A 26,793-nucleotide genomic window follows, 5' to 3' on the forward strand; every position below is an offset into this window, starting at 1 on the left:
CTCTCTCTCTGCCCCCCCTCTTCTCTCTTTCATGGTGCTGGGGATTGAACCCAGGTTTTCATGCATGCTAGCCAAGCACTCTACCTCTGAGCTAAACCCTCCAGTACCAAGAACCTACTATTTATTTTTAATATGGTGCTGAGAATCAAACCCAGTGCATTCAAAGACTGAGCCACAACCCCAGCCCCAAGAACCTACTTCTTTATGATTGCAGAATATGGGAAAGAACTTGGATGCCTTTCTCTCCCTCTTCAATCCTCATTGTTCATCAACTTACACCCGAGCTAAGAGGAACATTCCAGAATGTATCCACAGACTCATGGCAGTACTGGAGCCTGAACCAGCTAGGTCCCAGATCCCACACTGCAGAGGGGCTTTTTATGGCTTGTGGTATCTGATAAACCAGCAAATACTAAGGACAAGCCTTCAGAGAACCCAGACAGCTGCTCCTGCCTCTCTCTGCTGCTGTTCTCCACAAAGCTTGGTCCACCTGGTACTGGGATTGTTGCCCAGGCTACAAACAGGAAGTAGCTAACACCTGAGCTTCAGGCCAAAGCACCAAGTACGGCTGGCAAAGGGAGATGGTTTCCATACCTCCAAAAGCAAATGCATTTATCATTGCTTCCAGGCCCAAGCTTGGGGAGGATGGTGGGGCTTGTGTCAGAAGATGATGGATCCCATAAAAAAGTGATCTTTCAAGAAACATCTACAGGGCTAGGGTTGTGGCTCAGAAATAGTACAGCACTCGCCTAGCATGCATGAGGCACTGGGTTCGACCCTCAGCACCACATAGATATAAAATAAAGATATTGTGTCCACCTATAACAAAAAATAAATATTTAAAAAAAAGAAACATCTACAGCCTATCCAACGTGGTACACACCCAGCAAAGTAGCCAACAGGGAGAGAAGAGGGGAAAGTGCTGGATTCCCATTCATCAGAAAATATTAAGAGCTGATGTTTATTGTCAGATTACTGTGTGTCAGAGACTATTCTAAGTACTTTAACCATATTAATTGTTGTTATAACATCCTAGGAAATAGGTACTATTACTGTTCTCATCATTGGATGAGGAAGCTGAGACAGAGGAATTAACCAGTAGGAGCCGTCTGGTTCCACCACCAAGAAGATGTGCAGGTCGTGTGGTGGGCAGAACCATGAAGCTGGGAGGCAGCAGGCTGGGCTCTATGTTCAGACTTCCCCATTTGTGGACAATGTGACTATGAGAAAATCCCTTAACCTCTCTGTGCCTTATCATCTATAGATCGGGGATAATACCAACTACTTTAAAGGATTGTTGTCATTATTAAAAGAAATAATGGCCAGGCTCGGCGGCGCACTCCTGTAATCCCAGCGGCTTGAGAGGCTGAGGCAGGAGGAGTGCGAATTCAAAGCCAGCCTCAGCAATGACAAGGTGCTAAAAAACTCACTGAGACCCTGTCTGTAATTTAAAATACAAAATAGGGCTGGGGATATGGCTCAGTGGTCCAGTACCTCTGATGCCCCTGAGTTCAATCCCTGGTTACCCCCCCACACAAAAAAAAGAAAAAGAAAAGATAGAAAGAAATAATGTATGTATAGCAGTTTGTACTCCATGCATGCTGCACAGCCAAAGTTCAATAAGTATTTTATTACCATTATATTATGTATGACTGCAATGGGGAAATCACTTTGGAGGAGGGAGTCATTTAATCTTGCCAATTATCTCCTGCCTGAAAATTCTGTTCCACACCTATTTAGCCAGCCAGTCAGGCCAGCTTATTTCCTGCAGAGGTGGCCCTAGTTCACTCTTGACATTTTTAGGAACTTTTCAGGGTCATCTCCCTCACTGAATAGCAAGTGGGGCTCTTGGAGGGCAGGGCTGTGTGTGTTACCTCCAGGGTCATTCCCCTGTGCATGGTGTCTCAATGCCTTCTATCTCTCTGTGAAAGGTCTGCAGCCAGAGTTATATCTAATCCTCGGAACTCCTGGCAGGAGAGGTGACATGTCCTTGATGAGTCAAGATCAGTTATTCTCACTGGAGGTGATAGCTACCTTGGGACATGTTTTCTGAAATCTATGGGATGTTTTTTTCTGACTATCTTAATCATTAGGAGGCTCTGTTTGCATTCACTGGGCAGAGGGTGAGTCCTAGACATCTTGCACTGCAGAAGAGAGCACCAAATGAGAAACACTTGTGTCTTGATTAACTTTTACATGATTTTCAAATGCCCCACCAGGCCATTTGTGCCGAATAGCCTGCCTTTAATCATAATAGTCTACAACTCATTCCATTTTTTAATGCAAAAACAAAATATATATACTCAGTATACACTTTCCCCAGGGCTCAGGGATGTTGTTTTCTGTATTAAGGGAAAAAAATGTGTTATTTTGTTTAGCGTTTTACCAAGGGCTGTTTAACACTTTGGAAAATAATGGCTTTTTTCTTTTCTTTTCTTTATTTCTTTATTTCTTTATTCTTTTTCTTTTCTTTTCTTTCTTTCTTTTTTTTTTTTTTTTTTTTTTTTTTTTTTTTTTTTTTTTTTTTGGTGGTGCTGGTGATGAAACTCAGGGCCTTGTACATGCTAAGCACATGCTCTACCACATACACCCCCAGCCCTAAATCATGGCTTTTGAGTTACCAATAAGAGCATATTGATACCAGTCTGTTTGTGCTGTCATATTTATAGAAGCATAAACATCCCATTATCCCATAGATCCTTCTGGGGGAGTGTGTCCAAGAATTTATTTACTAAAATACATATTTTGTAATTATAAATGACTTTGGGGCTGGGGATATAACTCAGTTGGTAAAGTGCTTGCCTCACATGCACAAGGCTCTGGGTTCAATCCCTAGCACCACATACACGCACTCACAAAAACAGATTTTGCTTTCTTCTTTTTATTCAAATTAGAACATCTTGCTGATTTTTGTTCATATTTTCTATAAATTTCATTTTAGAGGGGCTTTCCAAAATCCTTGTTACAAAGGATAGTAGGTCTGGTAAGGAGGAGAACAGGTTTAGAAGGAAGTATGTGTAGGCAGTGGGATGAGGGCTGGCTTGGCCCCTTCTGGGTCTACTATTTAGATCTTCTTGTGTACCAACAGGGACTTTCTTCTGGTTCTGTCTGTGACTAGTGCATGTGTTTAATTTTGCAGTGAGGTCTTAGAAATCCTATTGTGGCCAGGCAGAGACACCCCCTCTCCAACACACTTCATCTATCAGGCTCCTCTATCTACAATTGCTTTGCTATATTTGGGGTGGGGAGACTGTAATGCACTGGTATCCTAAAACTCTCACTACTTAGGATTGACAAAATGTGGCTGGCAGGCTCCTCACCCCCTTATTTCTTTTTCTTTTTTTATACTGGGGATTAAACCCAGGGGTGCTTAACCATGGAGCCACATCCTCAGCCCCATTTCTTTTTAAATTTAGAGACAGGGTCTCCCTAAATCCTTAGGGCCTCTCTAAGTTGCTGAGGCTGGCTTTGAACTCCCGATCCTCCTGCTTCAGCTTCCCAAGCTGCTGGGATTACAGCTGTGCACCACCACTCCCCTTCTTTCTTTTAGCCTATTTTTCTTCCCCCAGTAATCCTGCCTCTACCTGGAAGTACAGGATTAAAGGCTGGGTCTGGCAGCAGAAGGAAACAGTCCTCAGAGAAATGAGAATTTTGACATCCATAATTCTCAGCCGCCCAAGTCTTTCACAGGAAGTCTGGGTCTCCTTCTGGCATGTTGGACCCACTACTTGGAGGCTGGATCCACCTGTGTGGCTTCTTTAGACTTCCTGAGCCAGCCCCATGAGCATCATTGTGTGCAGGGGCCCTCTCTCACCTCTGCAACCTCCCTCACAGGACTGGAAGCTCCTATGGGGAGGCGCCATGTTGTACTCCCTAGAATCCAGCTCATATACAGGTTTATGGAACTAAATAACCAAACCCATCAGTTAATTCCCTTCCACACCCAGTGCCTGGCTGCTCCTAGGCATCCTGGGGTGGGGGTCTGAGCTTTCTCTGCCATCACCTCGCTGTGCACTTGACAGCCTAGTTCTGCTGCCCCATGTCTCCATCATGGCCCTCCCAAGAGAAGCCTCTCCATCATTCTGGTTCCTCAGAGACTATTCCTTGGGCTGAATCTTGGTTTTTTTGGTTTGGTTTTGTTTTGGCACTGGGGATTGAACCTAGGGGGGGCTTAACCACTGAACCACATCCTCAGCCCTTTTTATTTTTTGAGACAGGATCTCACTAAGTTGCTTAGGGTCTCACTAAGTTGCTAAGCTGGCTTCAAACTTGTGATCCTCCTGCCTCATCCTCCAAGCTGCTGGGGTTACAGGTGTGCACCACTACACCTGGAGGGCTGAATCTTGTTGATTTTAGAGAAGACACTCCATGGATCCAATTACATATCATGAAATCAGTGATCACCAGGAACAACCAGAGAATCATGGTTATTATTCTGTTGTATTCAAGAAAAAAGAAAGAAAAATCCCAGTTGGTTTAAAACTAAATGCTACATAGGGGCACACCAGGGCAACTGCTTTGGAGGAGCTGGCCTGGGGGCCAGGGAAGAGCACAGGAGAGCTGTATATTTCAGGTGAATTTAGAATGCCCCAACAAACTTGGGACTGAGAAGATCAGATCAGAGATTCTCAACTCTGTGAGCAAGAAACAGAGACAAGGACACCTGCCAAATTGCTTCAGACTCATCAGGACGTCTTTGAGCAAGACAATATTCAACATGAATACATGAAATCCTGCCCTTATCTGATGGAAACCATGGCCCAAGATGATGAGAGATCCAGAAATCACCAGAACAGAGCAGGCGTGAGGCTATATAGCTGTGCACCTGTCATTGAGATCCCCAAGTCCCTTTAAGGCAATTCTACCTCCCAGTGTTCTTCTGCAGTTAGCTGTTGACCCAAAGAGCAGGAAATTGAGTGAAGGAACTCCCTGAGAACCTAGCATTGCCCTGGGTTCCTGAACTCACAGACAGGGCGCCCTGCCTCCTTCCCTCTCAGAAGAGCCCTCCTCCTCTTCTAGGCTAAACCCTCCCCTGGATTCTGCCACCACTATGTCCTCTCTGCCCTACTACATCTCCTCTCTACCCCTCCCAAGTCTCCCATAGCCCCCAAAGCCTTCTCTCCACACTGTCTCCTTTGAGGCCAACACCTCCATCTCTTCATCATCTCCTTTCTTGAAAGAGAATCCTGCAATTCTTGTCTCCATCATTTCCTCAACTCCACTCACCCTCCAACTGCAGCTGCCTGGCATCTGCTCTCCCCATGGACACTCAGACATGACAATAAAGCCATCACCGTTTTCCCCGCTGTTCAATCTGCTAGCCCACTTTCAGACTTTGAACTCTGCAACATCTCTACATTCTCTGGTGCTATTGGCTCTTGCCACCTTCTCCTCTGTGGGCATGGCTCTTCTCCTGTCCTTTTCACCATTCCTTTTGAGTGTCATCTTCAGGCACCCTCCTCAGGCTGTCCCCTAAGTATTCCCTCTCCTGATCTGCCCTTGGTCCTTCTCCCACTCTGCACATCTGGGTGACCTTCCCTCCTCCTTCCCATCATTTCATGTAACATGGCTCAGCGGGACCTCTGAGCATACAGCTTCAGTCGTGACCCGTCTCCCGGGCTCCAGATTGAAATTTCTTACCATGAACGGGACACCTACAGCTCATTATCTATCCCTCTTTCTCTTCTCACCATTTGGACAAGTTTGCTCCATCTCCTGTCCTCTTGATCTCTGATTTCAGTCTCACTAATGCTCAGCATCTCAAGAAAGAAATTTCGAGATCACATTGGATCAGTCCCCATCCTTTGCTGTCTACATCTAACCTGTTGTAAAAATTGTCCTAATCTTCTCTTGCAGCTCTCACATCTGGTTCTCTCCATGCCTACTGATACAGTAACAAAAGAAAATAAGTACAGAGTGATGTTCTAGACACTTGTGTTAAGAGGCGCACGCGCACACACACACACACACACACACACACACACGTTCACATTTGTTTGACCCTCACAACTACCTTGTGAGCTAGATAACATTATTCTATTTTATAGATGAGGAGATTGAGGCCAACAAAGGTGGAAGAACTGGCCCAAGGTCACACAGTCAGGTATTACAAAGCCGGGATTTAAACTTGGTTCTGTTTGTACACTTAACTTCTTGCTAGAATCCCTGCCCTTACACCGCCCACTTCAGTATCCTACAGTTCCATCCAGCCTCTCAGTCAGTCCTTCACCATCCTCCCTTCCCTCCTCACCCACACCCCTCTCAACACTCCTCCAGTAATCAAACTAGTCCTGCTTGAAAATGCCCCGTGGCTCCCTACTGCCCACAGAGTAAACTCCAAACTTCTTTCCTGGGCATTCAGAGCTCCTCCTAATCTGGCCACTGCGGTCCACAGCTCCAGCCTCATCTTCCACCAACTCATTCCCTGCTGACCCTCCCGTGGTTCCCCAAAGCTGGGCCCTTTTCACTAGTGAGGCTTCACAGTCACTGTGTCCTATACTGGAACATTCTTCTTGCCCCTTCCTGTCAGTCAAAGCTCTACTTTTCCTTTACACTGTAACAGTGGTCCACTTTATGCTTTGAATATAGCTTTGCTGCTCTGCCACTGCAACTTATTTTTAAAATAGACATGTTTCTTTCTCTTCCTCTCTCCCTATTCCTCCCTAATCTCTCCCCTTTCTAATCTCAGGGGAAACAGGATGACCTTTCTTCCCTATCCTAGGCAGATTCATCTATCCTTGAGTACACACCAATTGTAGGAGCGAAGTAATCCAGACTTTGGGCATGGTACCAGAAGATCTCAGAAATGACTTTCTCCCAAATTAACAAGTGGATTACAACTCCAACAGAGAGCATGCGGAAAGCAGCCTTTGAATCACCTCTATAAAAGCTCCCTGTTCCTGTTAATGGGCAGAATCACAGTCTCTGGGACAGGAGACCCCTGTGCTTCTCCTTTGCTAGCAAAGTAATAAATTTTCTTCTTCCTTTTTCTCAAAACCATGTCCTCGTTACTGGATTGGCATCCAGGACAAGGACCAAGCTTTTGGCAACACCACTAATTTTATGATGTCCTTAGGTAGCACCCCAGAGCTCTGTATTCTTAGGTCTCTTATAGAATTCACTGTGTATATATTGCAATTTATCTTACAAATAACACTGTCCATTTAGCAAGAAAGAATGGATAAATATTCAAGGAATAAGTGGATGGCCCCAATGTGGCCTGCTGTGTCTTTACTCCAACATTTCAAATGGTGCTTTTCACTGGATCACACGTGATCCTAAATGCTGGAAATGTGGCCTTGAAACTATTTCCCCTCATTTCTCTCTCTCTCTCTCTCTCTCTCTCTCTCTCTCTCTCTCTCTCTCTCTCTTCTTTGAAGTAGTGGGGACTGAACCAGAAATACTCTACTACTGAGCTATGTTCCCAGCCCTTTTTATTTTTTAATTTGGCACAGAGTCTCAGGAGGTTGTCCAGGCTGGCCTCAACCTTGTGATCCTTCAGCCTCAGCCTCCTGAGTCCCTGAGATTACAAGTGTGCACCACAGCACCCAGCTTTCTCCCCTCCCTTTCTACAGATCAGAGTGATCCTCTTCCACATTTCTCTTTCAAGAAAAAAATAAATAAAAGGTGAGTGGAAGTCAGAGTCCAACTCATCAGTCAGAACGTGGCAGGGGGGATAAGATGGCACCATGGCACACAGACTATAAGGGTCTTAGGGATCATCTCATCCAAACATCCTCCTTTTATTCATGAGGAAATTGAGACCCAGAAAGAAGAGGTCTACATAAGTACAGCGACTGTGAGGGGCAGACAGCCCTGGAAGCCACAACTTCTGAGTCTCCATCCAGGAGACTATTGCCGCTCCACTCTGCCTTACCCGCCCTGGAGGCTAAGGGGTAGCCCTGCTTCTGGATCCTTCTGCCTCACCACAATTGTCCCCAGAACAAGCTCAGGCTCTTCCTGGAACCAGGAAGAAGCTAAAGGCTCAGCTTGGAAGGGCCATGAAGGTTGGATGAGCCACAGCCGCACGCACAACCTGGGGACTGTAGTTGACCCCGCCCTGGCTGCAGCTCCCGATGGCACCCACTCCTGATGCGAGCCTCACCAAGGGCAGTGGCTCTTCTTTGGCTCCCCGCGTTTGCCAACCCCTCGTCTGTGTCTGACACAGAGGCTGTTCCTCCACAACGGTGCTTTCTTCCCCTCCCTACTCCCTCTCCTCCTTTCTTCCTACTTAGTCACAGTGAAGTCACACTCAGTGTCTGACTCCCAGGCCTCTCCCCAGGAGCTGTGTGTGTGTGAAGGGAGAGGGAGGCTGGGAGACTGCAGAGGAGGATGCAACAAGGCATCATGGGAAAAATGGGCTCCACCATTCAGAGATGTGGGTTCAAATCCTGACCCAGCCAGTTGACCAACTGTGTGACCTTCATCAAGTCATTCATCTTTAAAACTTGCTGAGAGGCTGCCTGGGAGGCAGTTTCCTCACCTGTAAAACAGGGATAGTAACATATAGTTACCTCACTGGTTTACAGTAAAAGAGAAATGAGATTACAGTGCTCAAAGCACCTTGCCCAGAGCCCGGTGCTCAGCAAACGTAGGTTGACTTCCTTTGCTGTGAAACATGAGGGCAAGACTCCCAAGGAGAGGCCCAGTGCCCACCTGTAAGCCTGTAGGTGAGCTGGTCTGAAGGTGAGCATGTGGGTGTTGGATCTAATGACCTCCAGGGACAGACAGAGGGAGGAGGCAGAGCCTGAGAGAGGCTGCAGATGTGATTGGGTGCAGAGAAGAGCATGACTAGTCTCTCCCCCAAACTCCTTCCAAAGGACAGATCTGCTGGGTCTGTTCTTGTGAGCTATGAGGACTCCACCCCCCTCTCAGGTGGGGGGACAACCCCCAAGGCTCATCCAAGGGAAATGAACTCAGGTGAGTCTGCTCCAGAGTCAGTCTAGGGCCAGAAGGGCTGCTCCTAGCCTGGTCCCCAGCCCCAGGGTTTCTCCAGCTTCAGAAGGATCACACAAGCTGCCAAAGCCACTGGACCTGTGCAGCTGGTCACCTCTGGGAGGGCAGGTGAGGCCACATGTTGGTGTGGGATAGAGAGTCTCCTCCCTATGCTTCCCGCCAAGGCCTAGGGGAATGAGAGGTGGGCCCTGGGCTGGGGGTCCTGAGTCCTCAGGACAGGGTACATAGGGCGTAGCCCAGGTCCCAACCCACTTGGCACTCTGCTTCAGGATCACAGATTACCTGGAAATCTCCAGCATCCTTCCACCCCCGAGGCAAACCTGGCCAAAACATCTCTTAGATAAGAATCTGTCTCCCATTTAAAGACCTTAAGTGAGAAGCTGATTCTACAGTTTCCCTCCCTTGGTAGTTGTTCCAGGGTTTAATAAATTTCATTGCCTGGAAGTCCTTCCTCATAGCTAACCTAGATCTTTCTTTATGAAGCCTATCTCTGTTATAGGTCTCAAGTAGAGGGGGAGAAGAGTTGGTCTTTATTTGTTGGCAAATTTCCTAGCCTTCCTGATGAACAAAATGGCACACATTGTCTGCCTATGTTTGGGCTTAGAACTCAAGATTATTCCCTTCTCTGACTGTGCAGGATGTACCCAGAATCAATGGCCTTTTAGGAAACATTATTAGTGAATTCAGATCACTCAACAGATAAAGGAGGAGGAGAATATGTGGAATTAATATCTGTGTTTGATCTGCTACTCCATCTTGCACTTCTATCCAAACCTGGACTCAGAATATTACCATGACTCGGGGCTGGGGATGTGGCTCAAGCGGTAGCGCGCTCGCCTGGCATGCGTGCGGCCCGGGTTTGATCCTCAGCACCACATACAAACAAAGATATTGTGTCTGCCGAAAACTAAAAAATAAATATTAAAAAGTTCTCTCTCTCTCTCTCTCTTTAAAAAAAAAAAATTTTAAAGAAAGAATATTACCATGACTCGATTTGGTGGTGCACGTCTATAATCTCAGCCGTATGGGAGGCTGAGACAGGAGGATTTTGAGTTCAAAGCCAGTTTCAGCAATTTAGCAAGACCCTGAACAACTCAGTGATACCCTGTCTCTAAATAAAATAAAAAATAGGGCTGGGCTATGGCTCAGTGGCTAAGTGCCCCTGAGTTCAATCCTTGGTATCCAAAAAAAAAAAAAACTAGCATGAAGGGAAGGAGCCCAAGTGATTGACGCACCCCCGCATTGTGATGGTCTTCCCTTACCTCTTTCTGTCTTCTCCATGCCATTCTTCTATGCTTGACAAATCCCTCCCTACTCAGCCCTCAGAGCCATCTTCAGATACCATCTCCTCCACAAAGCCCACCCTGAACTCCCAGGAAGAACTAACTCTTCCCACTTCTGTTTGACTTTTTACCCGTGGAGTAACACAAATGATGATATTATAATTAGCCACTAAAAGTCTCTCACAATGCAATATTACTAACCATACAGAGGAACAAAATCCGGTCATTTGTAGGAAAGTGGATGGAAGTGGAAGACATCATGTTAAGCTAAATCAGCCAAACACAAAAATACAAGTAGTACATGTTCTCTCCCATATGTGGAAACTTAAACAATATTGATCTGAAAGCAGAAGAGGGGCTACGAGGGAAGGGGAAAGAGGACAGGGAGAGTGGGGAGGAGCAGAGGCTATCAGAGAGGTGGAGGGACATAAGGAATATAGGATTTATGCATGCATGAGAACATCACAGTGAATCCCATCAATTTATACCCTAAAGATGTTAATAATCGTACTTTAAAAAATTACTAAATAAAATTTAATGAATCTGTAATTTAAGAAATAGAATCTCTCAGCCTCCTCTCCCCATATATTTGCCCACCCTCTTCTGGTGCTAGATTTTGGGCTCCTTCAGCACAGAACCCATGTCTTAATTTTTCTCTGTATTCCCATACCTGGAATAACGTAGGTGCCTCTCCTGTAATTGATGGAATAAATTAATTTTTCAGCCAAGAAAACTCAGGCTAAAAAATATTAAGCCAAGGTTATGTAGCTAGTTAGTGGCAGAAATGGGACCCAAGCCCAGGGTTTCTGACTCTATAGTTGATCCTCGCCTCCTTCCTCCCTCTGGGATCCTTCATTACTGCTTTCTGCTTGGCAGCAGCTTACACTCTCTCCTCCCTGCAAACTCTTCCCATTCCCACCCTCTGCTGGGACACCACACCTGGTCCTAGTCCCCCCCACCCAGGCTCCTCGGTAGCCTGAAACCCCCAGGGCAAATCTTCTGCTTTGGCTTCACCCTTCTCCTCCTCCATCTACCTCCATCTGCCCTGTAAGGTTTCCAACACCACCTCCCGCTGCCCCGAGCTCTCTCTAACTAGGTTTAGGCTCACCCACCTTAGTTGCCTTCCAAGGCAGCATGCAGTGTCTGTTTTGTCCCCAGCCTGGTTACGTGCTCCCTCTGGGCTCTGTTTCCCTATCAGGGTCCCTATCACTTGCTCCCAATCAGGAGTGCCCCCAGGACAGCTAGGCGCTCTGTCCTTTGCAGCTCCACACATTCCTCTCCATGTAGTCAGCGCTCACCAACAGACTCACCAAGAGGCCATCAGGCCAAGCCTGGACAGAAAGAACTGTTGTCCTAGATTTCTGGACTACATGTGGCATGCACCCTAAATGGCTGCTCCACTGTTCAGAACTCTGGAGGGAATTCTAAGAGGAGAGCCTAATATCTGATTATGGTTGATGCAGGGGGCTGGATTCAGGATCCCTTAATCCTGAAAGCTAAGTGTCTATGAATATTCTCCTCTGAACTTACTTAGTCTTTGTATTCCCCATACCTGAACCCCCCCAAATTTATATAGGATAAATCAAGTTCTTACCTGTCTGTTGAAATCTAGGCCATTTCGATCATTTCCTGAAAGAGACAAAAGTATTTATATACATGTATATCCACTGCTCGCAGGATTGGAAGAGGCGACTGTTAGAGGAAGAACAGGAGGTTGAGGTGAGTGTGTCTTTATTTCGCAAAGGGGTTCCAACTGCCCCTAGAGCCAGGATCCTCCTGTTCGTCCTGTTTTCTGAAAGCATCTTGGGAGAGTCTCCTCCAGGGAGGTGGACAGCCAGGGAAAGGATCGCCCTGGAGGGCAGGCTAATTTGTACTAGGCCACAATGCCAGACAGGGACTTCGGGGAGAACAGCTAACCGGACCAAGCCTCCTTCAGCTGCAGGTGGCCGTCCTGCACAGGACCCGCCCTGGGGCAGCCGTGATGTCCCTCCATGGAGGAGCACTGAGAAGCCAGCCACGGTTCCTAAAGGAGCTACCCTAAGGCACAAAGGCCTCCCACTAGGTGACCCCTCCAAGGACGCTGATGCCTGATCCAACTCGGAGGACAGGCATCTGTCCCACTCCCCCACACTTCCATTTCTTGTTTTGTCATCTTTTTCCTTTTACAATAAATGTTATACTGATAAAGTAAATATGTGCTTATATTTTGGGGAACAGAAAAAAAATCTAAATAGAGAACTGCTCTGCCGAGAGGCAGCCATAACTAACAACATCGTACGTTTAGTCTTTTTTAAGCTTGTTTTTCTTCATGGACATATACCACTGCATATAGATTTTACCCTGCTTTTTCCAGAAAGCACATCAAAAATAGTTCTTCTACGCTATCAAGGAACATGAAAGCCAGGCATGGTGGTGTACGCATGATGCGGCTCAGGAAACCAAGGCAGCCTGGGCAACTTGGCAAGACCCTGTCTCAAAATAAAAAAATAAAAATTTTTAAAGGACCTGGATGTGGTGGCACACACTTGTATCTCAGTGACTTGGGAGACTGAGGAAGGAGGATTGAGAGTTTGAGGCTAGCCTCAGCAACTTAGCAAGGGCCTAAGAAACTAAGTGAGATCTGTTTCAAAATAAAAAATAAAAAGAACTAGGGATGTAGCTCAGTGGTAGAACACCCTGGATTCAATCTCCAGTACCAAAAGAAAAAAAAGGGAACATGAATTTTTTTTAATGCTCATAAACCTCATTTTAATGTCTATATAAAGCTAGGCATGGTGGTGCACGCCTGTAATCCTCACAGCTCAGGAGGCTGAGGCAGGAGGATCGTGAGCTCAAAGCCAGACTCAGCACAAAGCGAGGCGCTAAGCAACTCAATGAGACCCTGTCTCTAAATAAAATACAAAATGGGGCTGAGGATGTGGCTCAGTGGTTAAGTGCCCCTGAGTTCAATCCCCAGTACCCTCCCCTCCCAAAATTTAATGTCTATATAACGTTCCATTATATGAATTACCATGATTTACTTAAACACATACCTCATACCTATCACTTGAGGAATTATTTCTTTTGCAGTCAGATAGTTTTTCTTCATATTGCTCTCCAGGGAAGGAACTGTCATACAACTTTCTTCCTTTGGGTCGCATGGATTACTGACTCCATAACAGTAAAGAAAATGACTATTTAATACACTGCACCCAGAGCCTAGCACCATGCTTAGCATATAAAAGGTACTCAAAATATATTGGTAGAATGAATGAATAAACAAATGATGAGCAAATCAGAGCTCTAATTAAAGCTTTGGCATAAAGTTCTAATTCCCTAGCTAGAGTGAACCCCTCTGGTCCTGTTTTCCACCTACCTTTCCGCATTGCCTCCTGCTGCTCAAATCCCTGCCTTGCTCCCTCCTAGATACCCTGAGCTCTGACCTCATGGAAGGCTCATTTGTGTCCACTCGTTCCCATGTTCCCACACACTGTTCCCTTGTGCAGGGTCAGTCCCTCTCCCTTCTGGGATCCAGAAGACCTCTCTACTGGCCACCTGTACTCGCTGTGTGACTCCTTATTCATTTGCATGTTTTCCTCTCCCACTAGGCTGTGAATTCCTTGGGAACAGGACAGTGACACCTATTTTGTGTCTTTCATGGCCACAGAATGACCACAGTTTTTAACACAGATCAGAGGCTCAAGAAGTGCCTGAGAGTTTAATGAATGGGATCTAAGAGAATCCTCTAGAGCTTCAACCTAAGCCCCTTTCTCTCTGCTCTGTTCCAGGGATGCCAGGGATGTGCATCCCAGTCCTATAGGGCATCTCGAGAACAGCTGGGCCTGCAGGATGAAGGGCCAGGGGCCCCCACCCCCAAAGGAGGACTATGGTGAACACAAAATGACCTCTAACAGAAGCCTGATGTTGAGATTAGCTAAGACAATATTAAAATGGGTGAGGGGAGCTATAGTCATTAAGGGCCTCCCCCATACTAAAATAGTTGTGCTTACATGGGTAGAAAGGGAAAATTACATTTACCTTATATAAAAAAATCCTAATGTGACATTGTATAGTTGGCCTGACAAAGAGTAATTTTTTAAGATTTGACAAGAAGCAAATTCATTAATTCAATAAATATTTGCTGAGCAGTAGAATGTGTCAAAATGCATTCTACTTTCATGTATAACTAATTAGAACAAAGAAAAAAATTTTTTAAAAGTGGTTGCCAATCATCCCCCCTCAAAAAAGAAAAAAATATATATATTTGCTGAGCACACGGCAGGTGCCAGACACCAGAATACAATGCTGGAGAAGATGGAAGAAAATGGTCTCATGGAGTTGCTTTTCTTGGTAAGGAGACATAAAAGGAATAAACAAACAGATACACAATTTCATTTAGAGATGGTTGCCATACAGAACAATAGGACAGGGTAGGGGGACGATGTTCAGAAGCAGGATGGGGGCTGGGTGGGAGCTCCGTAGTGGAGCATTTGCCCAGCATATGTGAGGTCCTGGGTTCAATTCCCAACCCCCCCCCCCAAAAAAAGCAGGATGGTTTGGGAAGGAGGGACCACTCAAGGGAGGTGACATTTTTACTGAATAAGGTGAGGTCCCAACCTTTTGGAGGTCTGAGGGAAGATCATCTCAGACAGAAGGAGGGTCCTGAAGCAGAAATAGGCTTGCCTACCATGGGGATATAATGGGATGCATGTGACTGGAGAGAGGAAGCCCAGGTGAGGTGACATGGGTCAGGTCATGGTGTGTCAGACTGCAGCTGGTAGTCCAAGAAAGGTAGTGAGCCATGGAGCAGAGGAGCCGCAGGTCTGAGGTAAGTCTTCAAACCTGCATGGGTGGGCAGGAGCGGGGCAAAGGAGCCCAAAGGAGACTAGCTGGGAGGGCACTGGGGAGGCCCAGGTGAGAATGGCCGTGGGCTGGACAGGGCGGCGAGGCAGTGAGAGGGCCTGGGTGCAGGGTGCGTCTTGAGCCTATGACTGACAGGACGGCTGGAGGGGCTGTGGAGTGCAAAGGGAGGGATCAGAGTGATGGAGTGAGGGGGCACAGTCACTGAGATGGGGGGGACTCAGGGAGGGGCAGACTGGTGGGAGAAGACCAAAAGGCATGTTTTGGATATGTTAAGTTTGACGTGACAATTAGATATTCCAGTAGAGGTGGGAAAATGTGTTTGGATTTAGGGGAAGAGTGAGGTCAGGAAGTATAATTGGGTAGCTATTAGCTTTTAGTGGTATTTATTTATCTATTTAAGTATTGTGGTGCATGGTTTGAACCCTGGGCACTCCACCAAGGAGTTACATCTCCAGTCTCCATTTTATTACACTTTATTTAGTCTGTCTGTCTGTCTGTCTATCTATCTATCTACCTGTTTTGTGGTACCCAGGATTGAACCCAGGGGCACTTAACCACTGAGCTACATCCCCAATCCTTTTTTATATTTCATTTAAAGACAGGGCCTTGCTGAGTTGCTTAGGGCCTCACTAAGTTGCTGAGGCTGGCTTTGAACTTGTGATCCTCCTGCCTTAGCCTTCCAAACCATTAATTACATTGTATTTTAAGTCAGGGTCTCACTAAATCGTGCAGGCTGACCTCAAACTTGCAATTCTCTTGCCTCAGTCTCCCGAGTTGCTGGGATTACAGGTGTGTGCAACCATGCCTGTTTTTTTTTTTTTTAACGGTATTTAAAGCCACAGAACTTAGCTGAGGTCACAAAGATACTGAGTCCAGATGAATAAAAAGAGTACAGGTTGGAATGAGGAGGAACCAGTAAATGGGACTGAGAGAGAGTGAACATTCAAGGGGAAGGAAGACCAGGGAAGTATGGTGTTCTGGAAGATAAGAGAAGGTGTTTTCAGAGGGCGTACCGTACACCTATACTCGTGAACAAGACCTAGAAAGAAAATCACTGGGACAAGAGCCCAGTGTGGCTTGGAGAGGGTCAGCTAAACATGTCTTTGCTTTTGATCTCTGTGAGAGCCACTGGAATGCTGTTGGTGAGGTCTACAGAAGAAAATGAAACAGGTGGGCAAGCACCTTCACTTTTACAACTCGCCCGCCAACAAAAGCAATACTTTCTCTCACTTAGAAATTGTCGTGGTCTTTCTCAAGGGGCTGTTCACCGTGATCAGAGACTGGGGATGGAGTTTCCCTCCTCATCAAATCTACTTTACCTGCATGGTGATCTCTACCTAGCACTTTTTTTCCTTTTTCCTAGGACTAACTGACTCTCTGGAAGAGAGGTACAGGGCCAGCTAGGGCCTCCCAGGATGTTCCAAGAGAGCAGAGTAGATGTAGTTCAATCCTTCGACACTTAATAAGGAGTCAGTTGCCCTAAGCTACTTCTATTCCTATTGGGCTTCCCCTATAAAGCAGGAAAGTGTGTTCTTGGGAGACACAGCTTCTCTCATGGCTCCCAGCCGACTAGCAGGTGCTCAGACCACGCAGAAGTCTAGGTTGAGACACAGGAAGGCACTGAGCTCTTAATCTGATGAAACTGTTGATTGCCTCTCCAGATCTGGCTGGAGGGAGCCGCCTCAGCCCTCACTTCCTCACACACTGGCTCCTGTTGCTCTCCTACAGTCCACTGGACTAGTTCTGCCTGGACTTTCCCCACCCAGTCTACAGGAAAGCCTGGGAAGTGGCACCCTGGAACTACAGGCTGTGACCTGGGACTTGGCTGCTGCCCCAATGCTCCAGATTAAGGTGACTGGAAAGCCATTCCCCAAATAATGAGAAGGATGCTTCCGTTTCCTAGATAAAGGAAGGGAGACCATGATCAGAGGGTACTAACCAGAAAAGTCCTTCTACCCCTTAAAATGCTTTCCACCCCTTTAAGGTATAGAGGAACAGTAAGATGTACTTAAAAGGAGTCTTGGGACTTGATGTCAAAAAACTAGAGTTCAAGTCCAAACACCATCACCCCCAAGCTATGTGATCTTGGTCAAAGCAGGGACCTCCTGAAGGCTCAGGCTTCTCCAGGGTAAAATAAGGTCATATTTCCATATTATGCCATTCCCGGTATATTCGAGCCTCAGGCTTGAGTGGGATAATGCTGGTGACTTGGCTTTGTCAATTGGGAAGCACTGCGAGAATGTGGAGCTGGGCTCCAGACATCCTGGCTCTGTCCCCAAACCGGCAGAGCCTGGTCTGGAGGGATTTAAGGATTTTTGTTAGGGATTTTCCAGGTGCTATTCCCTCAGATTGGAATGTCTTTCTCTTCCTCTTCTCTATCTAGAAAATACCTACTTTTCTTTCAAGACTCAACTCAAACATCACATCTACCATGACACTTTTCCAGAGCAAATGAAAAGATAGCTTCCTCTTATTTCCTGCCTATTCTTTCTGTCGCTTACAGGACACGCCACATTTTTCAGCCAGTGGTCTACAAGTCAGTTTCCCTCCTGAGACTGTGGGCTCCTCCCAGTGGCCAGGGTTGTTATCACCTTATTCATCTCGGAGGCCTGGCACTCAAGTAGTAGGTGCTGAATGGCTTTGTTTAACAGATCCAAATGACTGAGAAACTGCTACGAAAGCTAACTTTCTATTCAACCTAAGAAAACAGCCCTTATCACATCTGCAAAATCCTCATTTGATTTCAAGTCCTGAGTCTCCCTTTGGGAGCTTCTTTTGCCACTTGCAGGAAAGACAGAGGAGGACACACATGGCCAGGAACATTCTTTTTAGAGTCCAGGCTAGATCCAATCAAGAAGGGAAAACACCTTGCAGTCATGCAGCCTTGGAGAACCTGAATCAGGACAAGAGTTCATATTTCTCGACTCTTCGACTTACATGATATTCCCAATATATACTACATCCCATATCTGACCCAGAAAACCTGAGCATTAAACTTTAATCAATAGCTTAGGCAATAAACAGGAGAGATACTGATGGATTTGGAAGTAACTCAAGGCAGAAAGCAGAAAGCAATACATAAAAGTATATATCGGATCAGGATTCTGATAGAAATCCTTGCATGTATTTTATAACTATATAGTTAAAAAATTACATATTTAAGACTAAGATAGGAAAGGCTAAACTGTATACTTAGAAATGGTTAAATTGGTAAATTTTATGTTTATAATTTTTACCACCATCACCACCACCACAAAATGTTTTAAAAGCAAACTAAATATTTGTTTTTTGTTAGGGAATTCTATTTTAACAAATAATGTCACCTGGAAATCTGCTTTTCTAATTCATAATGGAGAGTCAGCTAAAGTAGTCAAAATTGCTCAAAAATATGCCCCACTTTTAAGACCATCTGCTGCAATGTGAAGCCAGAAAAAGACTTTCTTCAGCAATACCAATAATCACCCTTAAACTGAAACCCAAAATACAGATAACCATAGCTGATATATATGGCAGTTGAAAATTCAAGTAGGCATATTTTAAGATATTTGACTATCAAAATTGTCTTGAGAATTAAACAAGGTATTAGTCTTATAAATAATGATATTGTGCTTAAGAAAGAAAATGTTTATGCTTTAGAGATGCATACTTCTAATTTAGGACTGAATGCTATAATGGCCATATAATTTATAAAAGAACATTCTAGCAACAAGAATGGCAGAAATGTGATGGTGGTTCAGAGTGGGTGATGAGTATATAGGGCCTCGCTGGATTTGTCTCTGTTTCTGTGTGTGTTTGAAAATGTTCACAATAAAAAAATTAAGCTGGCGTGGTGGTGCACACCTGTAATCCCAGTGACTGGGAGGCTGAGGAAGAAGGATCACAAGTTTGAAGCCAGCCTCAGCAATTTAGCAAGGCCCTGGGTAACCTAGCAAGACCATATCTCAAAATAAAAATAAAAAGGGCTAAGGATGGGGCTCAGTGGTTCAAACCCCAGCCCAAAAAAAGAAGTTTAAAAGGAAAATAAAGTTATAAATAAAGTACGGCAGAAAAATGGATGAAGCAGATATAGCAAAATGTTAATTATTAAATCCATATGATAGTAGATGTTGGTTCATTAAACTGTTTTTTTCTCTTTTCCATATGACTAAAATTTTTCAAAATAAAAGTTAAAGAGAATTTCAATGAGGGAACATTTGAAAGCATCTGGCACAGCGCCTGGTACGTAGTAAGAATAAATGTCAGTGAACTTTTCCTTCCTCCCCAAATATTCACAGGGAACAGAAGCAGGCTTAGCTTGTGGCTTCAAAAAGCAGAACAAGCACCAATGGTGGAAACTATAGGGAAGCAACTCAGTGTAAAGACGCATTTTGTAAAAGGCAGAGTTGTCCAATGGTGCAGTTTCTTGTGGGCGGAGCTCCCCATCCCTAGGAATATTCAAGCAGAGGCTACTTACTTGGGGGCTGGGACAGTAGCAGTTTTTGAATTGATGGAACAATTTTTTTTTATTTGCTCTTTTTCGTTATACATGACAACAAAGTGTATTCTGACATTTCATACACATCCGGGGTATAACTTCCCATTCTTGTGGTTGTACACCATGTGGAGCTGCACTGGTCGTGTATTCATATGTGAATATAGAAAAGTTACGTCCTATTCATTCCACTGTCTTTTTGACGGGACAATTCCATAGCATTAATGGGAGGGCTCTCTAGTGACCTATAAAATCCTCTCCATTGATAACATCTTGGGATTCAATGCAGTTGATTGAAATGCACCAGGGCTTTTTCTTCTTCTCCCAGAAGCTGGCCACCGTGTGCTGTGCTGTGTCTGCAGAGAGGCGCAGAGAGGACCAAAGAATTCTTCACCGTCCTTCTCCCTTCTGTTTGTTCGGCACACAAATGAAAGATTAAGTGCACAAGAGGGGAGGGGTGGGGCAGAAAGTGCTCACAAAGCAAGCTTCAAAATCCCCTATTTGGTGGGCACATGGGTGAACTCTGTGCCAAGCTGGAAGAGCCACCTGCCAGGTCTCTCTGTACCTCTTTTAGCTTTTATGAACCCCCATGAATCTTCAGGTGAAAAGCTTCCATAGAAAGAAAATAGGCAGATGGCAAATACCTGGGATCCCAGGTCCATGGCCCAGGAGGGACCTCAGGAGATCATCCAGGCAGTTTCCAGCACATGGGAAGACAAAGTTTTATTATTTACCCCATTTCACACATGAGGAAATGGAGTCTCAACAAGCTTAAAGTAACAAGAGCTTTTAAAGCATGAGTGTGAATTGGGAAGGATCCTCAGAGAAAGACAAAAAACCCAGGTGTCCAGCCCCACTGTGCTTTGACTTCCCACTCCAGCATGCCTCCATGGCTCCCAGCTCTCATCCTGGACCAATGTCTACTGAGGACTCATCCAAGGCCTGACTTAGCTCCTGAGACTCAGCCACTTCCGGTCCCTCACAGTACCCAGGACTGTTCATCTCTACCAACCAGCTCCCAAAAAAGGAAGGGGCCACAGTTCTATAGTTGGAAGGATTTGGGTTAAATATGAAGAGAAACCTGTCCTACAGAGTTTGGGCTAATGTGATCAAAAGAGAATAAAAGGTACAATGAATTCTTGGGGAGCCAAGAGTAAAATCCCTTTAAGCCAGCATGGTCATAATGCCCAATGCAATAAGAAGTCCAAGGCTCATTGTGAAGAGCAGCTGTCCCCTCCACCTCTCTTCCCCCTAGCACCTGGTGAACACTGGATCAGCAGTGACCGGCATTGCCTGGCCAGGTCCCCCAACCCGGGGAGCTTGGCATGGGCCCCCAGGGAGGCCACCCACTTCCCCACCTCAGTTCTGAACCAACAGCCTGGCCTTGCCGAGAGTGATTTGCATAGCTTTGGCAGCCCTGGATGTGAGTTTGCCTGGGGAGTAATTCTCTGGGCGAGGGAGGTGGAAGCAGGAACCCAGAACTGTTCAAGCAGGATTTTTCACTTCTGCCTGGTAAACAATGCAGACAGCATTCAGCAAGGAGGTTCGGCCTCTCCCACATCTGGACTATTCTCCTCTCAGCCGCTCTGCTCCCTGGTAGAACACAATAAGGTTTCCAGTGACACTTTGTGACCACTTGGAAACTTGCTGGCACTTCCCAGGATAGAGATTATTTTAAGTGCCAGGTCCTTGGAAACACTCCTGAGCAGCCAGCCACCAGGGTAGGCCCAGGGACTTCCAGTGTGGTCATTTAATCCAGTTAAAACCAGACTTTTTTCCAGGGAACCTCCCCACACATTATGTCTACATTTTTTGGTACTTAAGATGCCTCCGGGGAACTGGGAAGTATAGTCTAATGAAGTATAGTCTAATGATCAGAGTTCTGTCCAGAGAACACATAGTAAATGGGGCTCTGGGATCACTTCAAAGGCTATTTTATGCCATACTTAGAGCAAGTGGCTTAACTTCCTTAGGCTTCAATTTCCCTTAAGTGTTAAAAAGTTTCTGTCCCCTTTCCTGCTGCTTCCTTCTTAGGGGTGAGAAAATATCCAGGAGGAACCTGAGGTCAGTCCTTGAAGTTGATCCTGAAGGATGGGGCACAGGAGGACACAGATGGACTGTGGGAGCTGGGCTCAGGGGGACATGCCTGTAATCCCAGCTACTTGGGAGGCTGAGGCAGGAAGATAGCAGTTCTGAGGCCAGCCTGGGCAATTTATTGAGACTCTATCTCAAAATTAAAAACATAAAAAGATCTGAGGATGTAGCTCACAGGTAAAGCAGCCCTGGGTTCAACCCTTAGTGCTACAGAAAAAGAAAAAAATTAAATATGGACTATGGGAAGAGCATTGGTTTAGGAGACACAAAATCTCATATGTGTCTGTGGGCACACAAGCTGTGCCCAGGACAGACATCGCTAATTGAACTTGGCATCCCTTTCCTTTTCCCAAACTCAGTTTGATGCGATCACTACCAACAATCAGCCTTGGCTCTGCTGAAGACACCCATTTACTACCCTAGGACTGGATGATCTTTCTACTTCCCTCCAGACTATGACAGTCTGTAGATTTGGGGGTTTTCATGATTTAAAGCTTCTACTTCTCTAGCTTGAGGGACAGAACAGCAGGGTTCACATGATCATCCTCAGGACTTCCTTTTGTGACATGGCCTATTGAGTGTCCCCATGATTGTCCTCTTCATGCACATTCATAAGATGGAACCTAAAGTGGGTTCTCCATTCTCTTTCCACTGATTGCCTGGGGCCATGCCACAGGGGAGCTCTGCTGCACCCTTTTGCTAAAGAGAAGCCAGGTATCCTCCAGATTCCCATTGTAATTTTCCACAGTATTCTATGATAAAGGAAAGACTCCTCAGCAACTCCTCTTCTAATTTGATAGGAAATAGAATCTATATTTCTTCTCCATCTGAGCTATAGATGGGGCTCTCTAGAGCTCCCATGTTCTGCCCCTGGATTGCCTGTTGGCCACATATTGATGCTGCAGTCATAATCACAGAGGCCCAAAATGGACAGCATGATGGGGGGGGGCTGGGTGGGAGGAACATCCTAGGGAGATGGCACCAGGTCTTAGAAGGAGTCTAGAGAACCAGGTGTGGTGGCTCATGCCTGTAATCCCAGTGACTAGGGAGGCTGAGGCAGGAGGATAGCAAGTTCCAGACTAGCCTTGATAACTTAGAGAGATCCTGTCTCAAAATAAAAAGTAAAAAAGGGTTGGGGGTATGGCTCAGTGGTTGAGCACCCTGGATTCAATCCTGAGTACCCATGCCCTGCAATTAAAAAAGAAGAAAAAAAAAAAGGGCTGGGATATAGCTTACTAGTAGAGTGCTTACCTAGGTTTGTACTTGTGGAGTTTTGCACAAAAAAAGTAAGTAATGAAGACAAACTTGAACTAGGATCAACATAAACAGCCCACAGGGGTTGAATTGACAGATGCATCTCCTTGGGATGGATTCCGTGAGGTGACCACTTAGCTCTGGTAGAGTCTGTCACCAAAGCAAGCTTCCAACTTGAGTTCTGGACATGGATGGACATGACACTGTACTGAACAGGAGTGAACTCATAGGCCACCTGCTCAGGAGACAGTCCATACTGCAAGCCGAGGCACCTGAATTGGCTGTGAGGCACTGCATCCACCCTGTGAACACTTGGTTCTCCAGAGACAAATAATAATAAACAGCATTACTAAGGTGGCAGGCACAGCGCCAGGTACTTTACAAATTCCAGCTCATTCACAGCTGCCAGGTAGGTGCTCTTAATATCCCCATTTTATAGGTGAAAAAACTGAGCAGTGAGCCTTTAAATAATGGCCCCAAGTCCACCATGCGACCAGCGCACTGGTTTCATTAATGAGGTTCTTGGCATAAAAGTTAACTAGTGAGATCGAAATAAAACACACAGACTCAGTTACCTTTTTCTATGACCAGGTCCGAGATGGCTCCCCCCTCTGGTTCCCTCCTCGAACCACCCTGTAGGGCAGCAAGGATTACTCAGGGCTAGCAGGAGAGAGAGAGAGAGAGAGAGAGAGAGCACGCCAGGGAGTAGCCTTTTATTGGGGAACAGAAATTCAGGGGAGAATTCCATCCAATGAAGGTTGAGGGGGGCCGCACTCCAAGGTCAGGGTCAGTGGTCAGTCACACCCCCACACGGACAGGCTCTCGCACCAGGAGAGGGCCGGGAAAGCTCCGACACAGTTTAGCCAGAGCGCCTCAGACCCAAACCGGGAGTTGCCCAGTCACGTGTGAGAATGGCTCTCCACACCCAAGGTCAGAGTGGGCTACAGGAGCAGAGGAGTCCTTTCTAACACAGTAGAGAAGCCTAAGGGTGCAGCAATTCACATCCTTCCAAGGGTCTAGCACATGCTAACTGCTGTGTAGAAAGGACGCCTGGAAGGGTCACTGAGACCCTCAACTTCGGACTCTTCATCTGATGCCTAGACTCAGGCCTGAAGAGGGGAAGTGACGTAGGGAAGGTTGCAGGTGGGTGGTAAAGATGAGCATAGATGTCTTCCCACCTCCTCAGTCCAATAAGAAAGTACTGAGATCATTTCTCCAATTAAAAACCTGAGATGACTAGCCGAAGCCCCTGGACATAAAATCCAGCCACTGTTGAGGGCTCTGGTCATGCTCTGACCACACCCTGGCCTGCCCTGCCCTGGACTACCCTGCTGTGCCCTGGTACTCAAAACCAGAGGAAGGCTGGCCTGACCCCAGGACTAGAACTCACTCAGTGGTCCTCACCCTCGAGCTCAAACATCTTTAGGGCACTGAGTCCAAACTGTGCCCAGGTGCAAGAGGGGCGACCCCGAGGATTCTCCTGCAAGGCAGAAGTCACAGCACCCATCTTGGAATGGATTCCTCCCACCACCAGCAGGTCTCCAGGGACCAGTGGCATGGGCTGGCAGGGGAGCCAGCCAAGGGCACACCTCTCTTTGATAACTTTGAGCCCGGAGCCCACGTTTGTCAGCTGGCTTAACCCCTTTTGTCCACACTTTCCTCCTCAAGAAAACCTTAATCATCCTCATTTGAATTTCAAATGACCTCTCCCCTCTCCCTCTCCCCACCCCAACAGGCTCTGAGGCAGGGATATGGAAATTCACCCTGCAGTATGGAAATCAGCGCCCTATGCAAATGGGGCACAGAGACCCCATCGTCATAGCAACCACCCGGTTTCCTTTCCTTTCTGCACCTCTCTGGGCTCCCTGGCTTAGATTTTTTTTGTTCCTCTTCCCAGTTTGAGCAGGGGTAGGGGATGGACAAGCCCCCTACTGGGGGTTTTGCTGGAACTGACTGCAGGTAATTGGGGCAACCTTAACTGGGTGCCCCTTGGGCCACCTGATTGGGCTACCTCTCCAGTAAACCTGGACCAGGCACACCCAGATAAGACCAACTGCTGCTGGTTTTGCCAGGCTGGGCTAACCAAAGGACGCATTAATGGTGTGTGTGCAGGCTCTGGAGCCTGGGGAACACAATAAAGCCCCAGACAAGGTGGCAGGACTTTGTTGGAGTCCATAGTAGGAGATGAAAGGAGCTCCTGGAACCTGTATGTAAATGCCACGCAAATGAACACCTATTATTGTTTGAGTCAACAACTGCTTGGGTGCTTTTTGGGAGATGTCTGCAGCTCTGTTTCCCAAACTCCCGGCTTGGCACAAAGGCCTGCCCTCCCTGAGTCTCCCTCCTGTCATCCTACTATGACCCTGCGCTCACCATGAGCTCACCAGTCCATGGAAAACCCAGACAGGCACTTTAACCGCTGGTGGCGGAAGCCCCTGGACATAAAATCCAGCCACTGTTGAGGGCTCTGGTCATGCTCTGACCACACCCTGGCCTGCCCTGCCCTGGCCTACCCTGCTGTGCCCTGGCACTCATAAGAGGGGGACTGGGATGATTGCATACAAGTTCCCTTCCAAGTATACTGAACTCTAAATTGGCCACTGTCCCCCAAAACCAAAGGCTGTGGGGAGTGCACATGAGAGGAAAACTGGGTGTCCTTTCTGTCCTTGTCCTTTCTGCTGCTTCTCCCCCTTGTACTGCCTGGATGGGGGGGGGGGGCAACCTAGACAAGACTTCTCACGGGGGAGGGGTCTAAACACAGAGACCCACTAGCAAATGCTGGCCTGAAGCGCCACCTCCCATCTCTCACACCCGCTGGAGGACCCAAGCCTGCCTTTGAGAGAACCTCCGGACCAGAAAAGAAAGACAACCTGCAGGTGTGCCCCTGGGTTTGAGGTGGAGTTTTGAGGAGTGTGAGTTTGTGCATCCCTGTGTGTGTGCACGCACACTTGGGTATGAGGCAGGACAAACTGTAACTGAATTTTAGCTGCCTGGGTTTGGGCTGCTTCTCAAGCCCCTAAGACTCATCCTAATTCAGGTGCTCAGCTCTCTTTAAATTCTTTGTGCTCTTACTCAGCACTTTCCCACACCTGGTGTTTACTGCGCTAATTGTTTCTTGAGGAGGAGGGTGAACCCATTTACTCACAGCTCGGGCTGGCAATTTTGGGGGCCTTAGTGAAGGAGTGAAGCCCTGGGAGCTGCAGTGGCCTGAGTCTCTGGACACTGCTCAGTGTCCAGCCTCCGGGTGTGCTGTGTTAGGGGGCGGGGATGTCACTCCTCCAAGTCAGCAAAGGACCCACTGGAGCCTCCCTCTCCTGCTGGGCCCCCATCATCACCTCCAATCATCTCTAGAGCAGGAGCAGGAGAAAGGCCAAGGAGGTCGCTTGGGTCAGATGTAGCCATTGCTCATGGGATGTCAAGGGAAGGGACAGACTTATATGAACGCAAACTCCTCTAAGGTGGCTCACCTCCAAGTGTGGCCTAACCACCAAGGCTGGTCTGCAGGCTGTTTGTTAAGGTCCCGAGTCAGACACATGCAAACAGAGTAAGAATGTAGAGATCTAATCACACGCAAGCAGGCGATTATAGGGTCTCCCCGTTGAACTTGCTACACACCAGTTTGTGTGCTGTTGAAAGTGCGTGGCGGGTAACGCGCTTCATACTAATCACGCACCATGGGGCTGGGTGCTGGTCTCCAACAGACTGGAAGTGAAAACAACTGTCCTCCACCGAGACTTAAGTGGGAGTGACCACTGAGGGCCCGAGGGGACCCCAATGGTAAAAGAAGGCCCATGGATGATGGCCCATCATCTCCCTCACCTATGTACCCTCTTAAGTTGGAAAGAAAAGGGAGTCCATGTTCTTCTGGGGACTGCAGAGGTGGCAGCTGGGGTC

At 46.8% G+C, this 26,793-nt stretch overlaps 1 protein-coding gene across 2 annotated transcripts in view; it reads right to left on the reverse strand.

Annotated features, from left to right (window-relative positions):
* Positions 1 to 26,793, reverse strand: part of POU2F3 (POU class 2 homeobox 3) — a gene marked incomplete at its 5' end in the record, with an annotated part of 80,850 nt that overhangs the window by 40,554 nt on the left and 13,503 nt on the right. For both annotated transcript variants that reach the window (XM_081280588.1, XM_081280587.1), the window contains one exon: positions 11,833 to 11,867. In XM_081280588.1, coding sequence (XP_081136714.1) covers positions 11,833 to 11,867 — 35 coding nt within the window. The remainder of the gene's footprint in view (positions 1 to 11,832; positions 11,868 to 26,793) is intronic.

This window comes from Spermophilus citellus (genome assembly GCF_964194105.1).
Source record: "Spermophilus citellus genome assembly, chromosome: 2".
Lineage (NCBI taxonomy): Eukaryota > Metazoa > Chordata > Mammalia > Rodentia > Sciuridae > Spermophilus > Spermophilus citellus.